At 39.7% G+C, this 11,906-nt stretch overlaps 1 protein-coding gene across 2 annotated transcripts; it reads right to left on the bottom strand.

Moving 5' to 3' along the window:
- Window positions 1-726: 726 nt before the first annotated feature.
- On the bottom strand, window positions 727-11,555 carry plekhm2 (pleckstrin homology domain containing, family M (with RUN domain) member 2). Of its 2 annotated transcripts, XM_057319659.1 has the most exons (20): window positions 10,898-11,555; window positions 9,945-10,051; window positions 9,743-9,852; window positions 9,460-9,559; window positions 9,137-9,224; window positions 8,725-8,899; window positions 8,289-8,348; window positions 7,350-7,617; window positions 6,482-7,267; window positions 6,312-6,381; window positions 5,884-5,974; window positions 5,739-5,803; window positions 5,573-5,661; window positions 5,348-5,480; window positions 4,435-4,625; window positions 4,291-4,356; window positions 3,341-3,500; window positions 2,774-2,953; window positions 2,469-2,585; window positions 727-2,296 (listed from the first exon to the last, which is right to left on the bottom strand). In XM_057319659.1, the coding sequence occupies exons 1-20, from the start codon at window positions 10,955-10,957 to the stop codon at window positions 2,159-2,161; spliced, it is 3,054 nt and encodes a 1,017-aa protein (XP_057175642.1). In that variant the 5' UTR covers window positions 10,958-11,555; the 3' UTR covers window positions 727-2,158. The 2 variants fall into 2 exon arrangements, with proteins under 2 accessions (XP_057175642.1, XP_057175643.1); XM_057319660.1 differs by lacking the exon at window positions 8,289-8,348 and having other exon boundaries at window positions 10,898-11,552.
- Between the last annotated feature and the right edge of the window lie 351 nt (window positions 11,556-11,906).

The following is an 11,906-nucleotide window of genomic DNA, read 5'->3' as shown; positions in this document are numbered from 1 at the left end:
AAGGTTAAAAAACGCTGTATTTTCCACATACCGTGCATGTTTGTATCTACTTTTTGTATCTTTTACAAAGCTCATCGCTCTAAAAAGCAAGGTGTGCTGTGATTGGCCAGTTAACCAGTGCGTAGTGATTGGTCCAATACTGCAAGCGTGTGAGATGTAACGCCTCTTACCATATTTGGAACATCAGGTTCCAAAGCAATTGTACTGACAGGTGCGCCCACCTTACTTGCGTATACATTTGGGCGGTCTTAGTCAAATCCTCGAACTGACGTAGATTTGTGGGGGTGTGGTTACACGAGGCGTTTCAGGCAGGTCTGGGTGAGCATTCGCTTTAAATAGAATGCATCTTTTTTCCGACACTTTCATTTTTGCAATTTTACGTGTCTAATACATGCATGGGAAACTTATATCACACCAAAGACACAGAAAAACACATATCCGTGCCATATGACCCCTTTAAAGATCTGAATTCTGGATGCAAGGCAACACTCACTGTAAGGAGGTGTAGTTAACTGCCATAAGATAGCATCATCAGGTTTTTATGTACGTTTCTATTACATCATATGAATACTCAGATATTGCACATTTTCTTCTTTTTGGACACAACAGAATTGCTTATTTGATTCTTTTAGGTCTTGTCTTAATTTTACATATTTTACTTTGTGTTCTATTTTTAGTACAAATTTGCTGCAAGCTTTGCTTCATTTTTGTATCATGTCATATGCAAGCATTACAAATGAAGTTATTATTATCATTTTATTCGTACTTGTCCCATTTACAAAAGTCATTTTTACATGTGATCCTATTAATACGATATTAAAAATGTACATGCAGAATTTAGTGTATCTGAGACATTAGAACGTAAAAACATAATTGATCAGGTCACTTCCATTTTAGCACAGTCAAACCACACGCACACACACACGCAACTAAAAAATGATAGGCTTCAACCCCTTTTCAGTTTGCTTATGAACACCTGCATTTCACCATTGTCCAGCAATGTATTTCTTAAAATTGCTGTTAACTGGAACAAACCTCAACATACCTGAGATTTTCCCTTGTATTATTTGTTACAGTCAGGAAAATATCCACATGCTCAAGCTGACTCACTGATCGCCTTTCTTTAAAACCCCTCAAGATTCTTAAAAACAATCTTCACAGTGTTTCACTAAAGTGGTATTTTCCACTGAATCTACCACGAAGAAAGAAACAGGGAATGACTTTTGATATTTCGGCTAAATATGGAAATTTAAAAAACAGTTTATGTTTGGTGACTTAAAAACAATAGCCAGTTTGACTGCATTCAATCACAGCAAAAGGCCAAAATACAAAAATAAGAGCAGCATTTCTCTGGAAGCTGATGGGATGGTGCTACGAATGCTTTGCATGAATGTAAAAAAAAACACTTGTCCTTTAACAACTTAAAACTGTGCAATTCTGCTGCAACTCCTTCAGTTATAAACTGTTCTGTCACTTCAATTAAATGTGCCCTAAAAACAATCTGTATATCAGAATCATATGATCCCTATTACAGTCTCTCAATACCACCGGTTTCTAATAGCAAATTATTTCAGTCCTATATAAAAACAGCTGTTTCATGCTGGTACCAGTTATTAGTATTGTTATTATTAGATATTTCAAATAAAGCTAGATTAATGTCTCCTCCCATCTTGCTTCATGTTTTGAGTGTCTATGTCAAACTGCCATGCAAACTGCTGTATGTCCGAACGGTGACCATTCTAAAGCAGCCACAAAGTATCAACTGAAAATTCTTTCACTAGAGCACATATAAAGCAAGAAGTACCTTTGCATATTGTACAAGAATATACATTATCAACAGAAGTAAAAAAAAATATGTTTTTGCTACTGATTACATATTTACACTCTACATATACCAAACGTGTAATGCAAGAGAACTTTTAGATCTCGTGTCATTTTTCCTGTTGCAAACTTCTGCTTATGACAGCGAAAACGTTCAATATTTGTGCAAGGCATGTGTAAACAAGGTCACACCTTATTTAAATATCACACGAAGCCACACTGTTCTCTCCTCTGGTTTGTTTAGGGGAGCTATATGGACTTAAAGCTGACAGTCTGCTTGTACCTACATAAACAGTAGGTTTGCAATTCTGTGTTCTCAGCAATGATTGACAGGTGGTCAACACCAGGGCTCCCTTTCTGATCGACCTCTTTGAATGCTGTCACTCCTTTGCCAGGCGTTCTTCATCAGTTCAAGTGCCTCCTTGCATCGCTTCTGAACCGTCGGGTCTGTCACCGGTTTACGGGCCAGACTCACCTAGAGTAATGGACACATAAATAAGAGGTTGCGTGTAAATGCATCAAATTAATTGCGTATATCAAAGACACTGCATTACAACTGCATACAAGCAAATGACTGAATTAATATTACAAAAAGTGCCTTTAAAAGGTATCTTTATCACTCGCCTAAAATTTCTAGTTTCACTAACCTGAAAAACGTCAGTCCAAGCACGATCTAGTTCTGCTAGCAGCCGATCTCGCTCCTCACATCCACTGAAATACAGAACCCAAGGAGGAAGAAACTGAGAGCGATCTTCAGTAAACTCCTGAAAAGAGGTCAAGAATGCACATACAAAGCATCAGTGAATCATACAAGTGTTTTTAGTAAAACTGGTGCATAATAAGAATCACAGTGCCAAGCATGTATTTCCTGAATCACCAAAAAATGAGGATGATTGTTTTGTCGATGTGAAACAACAAACTGCTGACAAAGAGAACTAACACGAGGTCTTACAATGACACAATATTCTTTATCCTCCTCCAAGCAAACAGCCGTGACATCGTTCAGATCAGCTGCTCCCAGGGAGCGGAAAAAACTCGTCTGGCAATCCTGGTGACACGTGAGCAACTTCCTGTCTGTGAGCACAAGGCAGCATGGAATACAAGGTGCAGGAGCCACCCCTTGTGGAATAACCTGATAAACACAAAATAGATCAAATAAAACTTTATCATCAACAACTGAATTATTCTGCTTGCATACATGCAGGGCGATTCAGATTAAAATGCAACTGCTGCTGTCTGAAAGGAGATAGATGGTTGGTATGTCTGCAAGTTACGAGGAACAACACGCTGTCAGTGTCATGTGATGCTTTTGAAAGCATTTAGCATGCACACTCCCAAGTTCAGCTAACAAGTCAACAGCTCAAACACAACAGTGTGCATAATAGATTTAAATAGCAGAAATATCTGACGTGCATTTAAAACATTAGGTCTAATATGCTTAAATACACATTAAGTGAGAGCTTCAGGGAAAATGTATTCAGCAAAACAACTGAAGTACATTGATGTGATGTATGCTCACCCCCTTAGAGACAGACTGACAGAGCAGCTGCATCCATTCGGCCATTTCCTGATCGTTTTCAGCGCTGAGCTCTAACGGAGCTCTAGCAGTCAGGATCACCTGAAATGTATGGAGCTTCTCTGAGCTGTTAGAACGCCTGCAGCCTCCACAGTGCTCACCCCTAAAGACACAAACATCGAATGAAGACACTAATGTTCAAACCTCTAAATAATATTATATAGAGGAGGCACTTTCTACTCCAACGGCAGGTTTATTTTTATTTAATACACGGCTCGTTGGAATGCTCAATTCTGATTGGCCAGTCGCGACATTTGCAGGTTTGTTATTCCCAGATAACAACCTCTCAAAACTGGATGCAGCAAATCATTTTGACAAATTAAATATAAATATGTCTTATAATAACATTTACAAATGATTAAACCTAATTGCCTGTTTGTGACATTTGAACGCCGTTTCTTACCAAACCGAAAGTAAACGGCTTTTCCTCGCGGAAGGTCTGCATTCGGTAATAATGAGCTGATAAAATATTTCAAACTCACATTTCATGTCCAGTTTTTTCTCATGTGGCAAGTAGCCATGTAATAAGTGGGATAATGTACAAACAGCCGGCTGTTGTCACAAAATAAGCCCCTTCAATGTGATACGAGTTTATTACACTGTCGGGGCTTATTTCTGCGATAACAACCGGCTGTTTGTACATTATCCCTTACTTTTAACATTGTTATCATTACAGAACACTACACTATTGTCACAACATTACGTCTGTCAGTTGTGACAACAGAATCTACCATTAAACAACCTATCATAGCCTTTAAAGCAAACATAAAAACACTACAGAGAAAACACATTTGTGTGACTAAATACACCCTAAAAAAACCAACTAGACCCTGTCCCACCTATTAAGTCAACATGAATGAAATCTATAAACTGAAACCACAACAGGAGCTTACCCCATTGTAACAGACATCAGAGGTGTAACATCCGTCCTCTCTGCATACTGATAGAGGATCCCATTGCTGCAAAGTACACAACAGATTAAGAATGAGTTTAAAACATAAACCCTAAAAAGATTTAAAATTCAAGACATTTGGTACCTGAGCACCAAGTAACAGCTCTTCCACACTTCCTTCCCCAGATAGGAGCTACCCGCCCGATACAGCAGCGCCCCCTCTTTAGTGCTGCTGGACTCTCTGAAGCCGGATGGCGATGTAGGAGACGCCACAGACACGTCCATGGGATCCTCCCAGTGAATCAGAGAATACAGGCGGATGCTCACTTCAGACAACTAAACAACATAGTCAGCTCAATGTCGGATTAGAAGGGTCAAATCATTTTAGACAGAATGTTATTTGTATGTCGCTTTGGATACAAGCGTCTGCTAAAATGTAAGAAATGTAAGTTGTAAAATGTAAGAGATGTGACACAAAGTGAAACCTTATCCCAAAATGGACACACGTCTAAATGTATCAGCATTACAAACGCTTTAAAGGGACAGTTCACCCAAAAATAACCCATCCTCGAGTTTTTCCAACCGGAATAAATTTCTTTGTATTGATGAACACAGAGAAAGATATTTGGAAGAATGCTTGTAACCAAACAGTTCTTGGCCACCATTGACTACCATAGTAGGAAAAAGGACAATTGTAGTCAAAAGTGCGCCAGAACAGTTTGGTTTCCTACATTCTTCAAAATATATTATTTTGTGTTGAACAGAACAAAGACATTTTGACAGCATTTTTTCCTACTATGGTAGTCAATGGTGGCCAAGAACTGTTTGGTTTCAAGCATTCTTCCAAATATCTTTCTCTGTGTTCATCAGAACAAAGACATTTATACATATTTGGAACAACTTGATGGTGAGTAAATAAAGACAGAATTTTCATTTTTGGGTGAACTGTTCCTTTAATTGTATGCACTGCAAGAAGAGTTAGTGTAAAGATGATCAAAGTGAGCCACTGTCTGCCAGACATTCATGAATTATTTAGAGAGATGGATCTCCTGTTTTACCTCACATTGAGTCTCCTGGCACACAAACTTAGAGAGAGTGAGTTTCTCCATGGTGGCGTCAGTGAGAACCGATGGGTACGGGGTCTCCCGACAGTCGTTTTCCAAGGCTGATTTCAACACGTTCAGAAACCAACTGAATGAGAAGAACACAAAAATACGCTCTAATCAAACATGTCTGATTCAATCTCAAAGACATCTGCTTCAATGAATCGGCTTGAAACGTACACAGTCAGAGACGAGTCTGCTGTATCCAGCAGGAACTGTCGTCTTCTGTTGGTGCACACTAGAGTAACAGTCTGCTGGTGGAGTCCCACCTAAAACACAAAATCAGGGCTCTTATGTCTATGCGATGTACAAAACAGATTATTTAGATGTCAATGCATCTACTCACAGAGATGTAGTCCAGTTCATTATAAGATACAGCTTCTTCGACACCGTAAGGCTTCTCTGCCGCCCCTGAAAATCAATGGCACAAAGAATGCATATGAGATTGTGTCTTAACAACACTGCAATGTGTTTCAAGAGGGCTGTCTGACCTTTACGCAAGAGGTAAATGTAACTGTCGGTCAGAAGTAGATAAAGAGGCTGCAAATCTCCCTCCATGTGGCCTGTGCTCATCCTTATCATCTGAAATATAGTTTACTTATTCTTAAAGCGACCATTCGCCCAACCCCCCCCCCCAAAATCTGTTATCGTTTATTGTCATGTCGTTCAAAACCTGTATGTTACTCTATTTTTCTGTGGAACACAAAAGAAGATATTTTGAGAAATGTCTCAGTGGTTTTGTCTCCATACAATGGAAGCCAATGGTGGCCAATGTTGTTTGTGTTCTACAGAAGAAAGAAAGTCCTACAGGTTTGGAATGACACGCATGTCCGTGTCATACAGCAAATTCACAGAATTAACCGACAGCAATGTTTTATTAAAAGACGTTTGTATTGTATACAATGAAATTCTTTGTCACCTTAAAGAGTTGTTCTTCATTTTCCCTGAAAACGTGAATCATGAGTAGCAGTAGATGATTATTATCTACCCTGTACAACATACAAACAACAAAAAACCCTCCAGATCAGATGCATTGTTTTAAGGCTGAGGTCTAATTCATTCAAGGATAGCCACAGTTTATGATCTCACTTAAACTCTGCAGCATGAGAGCTCTGTATCCCCTTGTCTTTATTGTCTTCCTCCTCTTCTGTTGTATTATGTTCCTCCTTAGCTGACTCTTCTACGTGGACGGAGGGGTCCTGCCCTTCAGCTGGTTCCTCTGCTTTTCTTTCATCTTCATGGCCAACAGGAACATCCTGTGGCTCACCATTCCCTGCAGTGTCATGGTGGCCACCACACGAGGCAGCAGGTTCTGGACTCTGGGAGGTAAAGCAGTAGAAGTCAGCAGGTGGAAGTGGGGCCTGCAAGAAGCTAGGGCTTGGGTCCGGAGGTTCTCCACCCGTGTCCTCTCGAAAGGGCCGCTGATGAGGGGGTCCTGTGGCAGAGGTGGCATCATCAGGACTACGCTGAGCTCCGACAACTCCAACGACTCCTTCTTCGTCACCTTCACGTCGCTCCCAGCTCTCTCCATCCAGATAACCGTTCAACCTGTCCATGACATCACGAAGGGGTTGGCCCACACTGTCCATAGAAGTGTCAGACATCTCAGGAAGCCTCAGTCCAGCTTCTGGATCATCATCCTCTCTTTCCTCATTTCGGTTCCTCAAGGATTCCGACACAGGACCGTCTGGTTCCTCCAAAGAACCACAACCGTTCAAATTGAGGTTGTCCATTACAATGTCCCTTTCAACAACAATCTGAAGGCATTCCTCTGTGTCAGGCCCATCCGGAGAGATTACATTCTGCTCACTGCTCATGGAATCAGTCGACACCCTACACCGTCGTTTCTTACCAGATTTTCGGCGCCTTGCCATCCTGATGTGGCACAAATATGTTTTTAATGGAAGAGGCACAGAAAATTTGTATTTCATCTTAAAAACCTTAGATCAAGACCTACCTAATGACTTCCAGCTCATTGCTGGTGTTCTCCATATCTTCCGCTATTGTGGAAGCATGACGGCTAGCCATGTGTACCGGAGTGACATCAGCCGAAGTGTTTGTGTCCGAGTCCTCGTTGAAGGGATTGTGTCGAAACGTAGGGCTTCGCGATAGACCCGTGATCCTGATAGTGCCCGCAGACCCCCTCACCACCACGCAGTCACTGACAGTTTGAGGATCTGATCCGAAGGAGCGAGGCACGCTGACTGGATCAGTCAAATCTCCTTCTGTCAGAAAAAACGGTTGGGGAAAAACAGCTCAAACACACAGGAACATATAGGAGCTTAAGCAGAGGCTAACATTTTATTGTTTCAGTGCTAGCAGAACGAATACCACAGGGAGGGAAGATAAACTGTTGTTACGATGCTGCATCCACCCATCCATTGTGCCAGGCCAAGACAACAGGCATACCCTTGAAACAACTTTATTCAAAACACTGCTACATGGTTGTTATAGCATTTCTTAAGTTATTAAGTTAATAGTGATTTTTGGTATTGTACTTGATATATAAAGCTTTTGGGGTTTTTTGTGGTCAAAACAGGCATCAAACACGCAGAACAGCTGTAAACCAGACACAGGTGCTGAAAGCAGGAAACGCAGGCTGAGCACAGACAGCTATTTTCAGATATATCAGATGTTTTGATATGATTTACCATTATCTCACATTTAGTCTGAAAAAGACCACAAGTACATTCAGGCTTAGACAGAGTAAACTGAAACGTCAAATCAGAAACCCATGCATGGGTCACAAGCACAACTACTTTCATCATTTATATGCATGAAATAAACATGTGTTAAATGAAATGGACATGCGTGATGCTGGTTACTGGGTTCAGGAGAACGGACAGGGTGGAGAGTGAGTGTTAGGTTAAGGAGGGGGGAAATAATCGAGCCCCACCTTCCCAGTCTGCACTAGGCAATGACTGCAACACAGGGAAGATGTCACCAAAATCATAATCTACAAAAGGAGAAATAAGACTCATCAGTAGGAAGGAAATAGTGAAAATGAGATCAAATCTGAGAAAACAACTGTGATAAAAATTGATTGTGAAACTTGAGGTATATGAGGAACTAAGAGCAACAACTGAAAGAAACATTGTGACATAGTGGATTGTGGTGTCAAATGGAATGAATGAAAAAATATTATTGTGTAACCACTAGTTTCCAAAAATACTGAAGGTTATTCATTTTTGTTGTGTACTGCCATTCTGGTGCATTAGAAGCAAATAAGCCTATTTGTAAAAGAAATCATAAAAACAATAGATAATATCAAAAAGAAAGATAGGAAGAGTGACAGGTGGAGAGGCAAAGAGAGTCAAATCTGAGCACCTCACCTTCACTAGATGGGGCGATGGCACTGTCGTCCCACTCAAGGTTAGTGGAAGTAAGGGAAGTGAATGAGTGTAGAGACAGACTGTCAGAGCTTGGCAACCTCTCCTCAAAATCCAACAGATTCTGAGGTTTATAGTATTCTGGCATGTATGGAGCAACGTCCAGGTATGGCACATCCTGTCACCAAACACAGATGAAAAATTACACTATAAAATATAATACTTTTCCAAAGTATTTGTGTATGCACAGCACAAATCCAAAACTTTTTCAAACACAAGTGGTAAGCATTTTTCGATATTTTCTAGCTTAAAAAGTACATAGCCGTCAATTCTACATGTTTCATATCAGGTACTAGAGGTCTAAGGAGAATAGCTGATCTAATTCCAGAGCAGGCAAATCAATGCACGGTCATACCAGTTCGAGGTCAAAGCGGATGAATTCTAGTCCAGAGACAAGTGTAAGAAAAAGAGTCAGATGATCATGACTGCAAACCAATGCATTTCTGCAAAAGGACCAAAAATCACATAATACTGGTTAAAGGAAACATAACCTAAACCATGTAAAATGAAAAACACTATTGTTATCTCACTATTGAGCGTTTGGAGTATGCATATGTCTTTTATTCTTTTATTTAAAGCAACAGTGCATTTGAAGTATACATTTTACCAGCAATTAAAACCCATGATTTGGGCGTTGCAAGCTCCATGCTCAAGCTATCTAGCTATAGAATCACTCACTTGTAGTAGTATTTTTGCAGCAGTCCTTGATTTTCTTGGAACAGACGGAGGTAGCTTTCTAAAGAACTTTCACTGAGTGCCAAGTAGAGCCAGGCACGACCTGTAGAACAACCACATATTTAGCTGCATGCATTAAAAGTCCACGCATTTTATCAGTGCCATAAAATCAAAACAGTTCCAATATTTTAATATATACGCAAATGGACATATATTTCATATTTACTTCACTACAATCGTAATGCACATCACAGAGTCACTGTGGGTGGTTAAGGTTTGTCCTTACTTCTGCCTAAATTGGTGGCTATGTGCTGGAGCTCATCGATCTGTCGCACAGCCTCTCGCCGTGTGAAATGTAATACGAGGACCCAGTAACCCGATGAGATGTCCTGCAGCCTTCAAGACAAAAAAAGAAAGGATCAGTAAGCCTACAATTTCATTTTTTAAATCTTTAAACTGAAACATGTTTGTGGTGCAGTTTGTCTAACCCATAGAGAAGAGCATGATCCAAGTGCTCACACAACCTCTGAAGAACCCGGTCGTGGTTTCTAATGGCTGGCGTCTCGTCTTCACATGCGGCGAAGTAACTCTGCAACTATAGGTTTAAAGTTAAGGAATGATCCTTTGAAATTGACTGCGGTACTTTTACATCAAATGTTTATTCTGTCTGTTAAATTCTTAAAGTGCAGGCATCCTTGGCATTCCAAGCACCGAAGAACAATCAAGAAGAACAAGATTTCACTTTGATGATACTGTAAAAGTGAAACATATAAGTTGTGCTAAAGTTCATCACAAACCCATAAGAGCACACTAATGCCAAGAACCTGTCTATCAGAATCTGCAAAGGGTGACAGGTTTTAAAAGGACTGATTTGTGTATAACACAAAGATGTAAAAGTTTCAACATTCTAAACAGCAAATACATACCAAGACGTGAATTAAACACAGCAAAGAAGGCTATGCAGGGACAGAATGATTTGGGATTGCCCCACAAAATGGGTAGCAACCCATGCTTGCCCTAATAATAGGCTCTTATTTGATGACATCAATTGTTTATAAAGTATCATCTTATTTAAATTCTATTTCCAACTGTACGCATATTAAACTGTTTACTTGACTTGAGCCAAGAATGACTTCATCACTGTCATGTCCTTTACTGATCAACACGCGTTATAGCTAACGTTACCCTGAAAGTACAAAATGTAAACTCTTATAACACAGCTAGACCTACTGACAGCAAACTAACTAACCTGATATTCATTAAACACTATATTGTGACAACACTCAAGGTCTTCATAAGATGTATAGGCGTTTGTCTTACAAAGTAGGAGGGAGGCCCGACTGTTTTGATAGCGTAAACCGCAACAACCTCACACAAACCTTCAAATTATACACCCAAGAAAGCTGAAATATATCATCGATGGAAGTAAAGAGAGTCTTACCTTCTTGACGGAGAGAGAGATGTTTTCGAGGATCCTGTCTTTGACTTTGAGTTGATCCATGTCTGGCTCAGTCTCTGCGGTTGTCAGCTGATGCGCGCTCCCGACACACGGGCATGTTCACAGTCCGTCATTACAAATACACATCGCGGACACAAATTATTTAAATGATCTGAAACAAGTTTACTGTAATGGAAAAATATAAAGCGTTTAAATGTGAAAGTGTTTTTTTCTGGCGTAAAATGATTTAATTTAATGTCGTTTAAAATTGTTAGCTTGAGCGGCTAAGTTAACTGTTTGATTTACTCATAATGCGACGGCGCTCATTTATAAGCGTATCGACCTAACGTTAACCTCTATTCCTATTTAACAGCACATAAAAGCCGATTTATGTGCTGGACAAAGTGCGAACCTAAAACTGGTTATTCAATTTCCTACAGCATGCGCTAAAGTTACTCAAGTAACTCGCGTAGAGCCCTTTAATATGATCTTAAATCCTATTTAGTCTTAATCATATTAATCAGTCAATAATCTAAAGAAAAAGAGACGAACAGAACAAACAAATCGTCAACGATCTCCTGTCGCAACTTTCCTCTTCGACTGCAGTTTCAATTTAGAAAGTGTAGTAGGTTGATGATGAAAGAGCAAGTAGTAAAGTTAAATTTGACAACCTACAAACCTTTTACTTTATTTGATATCAATTTATAACTATTTACTATGTATATATGTTTAGTTTACTTATTTGTCTAAATTATTGGTTTAATGGAATGCTGTGAAATTTCAAAATAAAAGTCCTCGACTGATCTTCGTTTCTTCACACACTTGTTTCTATATAAACGCATCTCTTAAATATCTCTATATAAAATGTCAAAGGCAATCTAAATATAAGCTTACAGACGTGTAGGCTGCCAAATGCAAACTGTTCGTCCCATTGTTAGGGATTTAGTGTGTAAAATTATCCCATCCATTCATCCAAATTACTATTGTTTAGTTTACAATGACACAGACACAT

This window comes from Triplophysa rosa, linkage group LG21 (genome assembly GCF_024868665.1).
Source record: "Triplophysa rosa linkage group LG21, Trosa_1v2, whole genome shotgun sequence".
Taxonomy (NCBI): domain Eukaryota; kingdom Metazoa; phylum Chordata; class Actinopteri; order Cypriniformes; family Nemacheilidae; genus Triplophysa; species Triplophysa rosa.
This window is presented reverse-complemented; position numbering and strand designations above follow the sequence as displayed.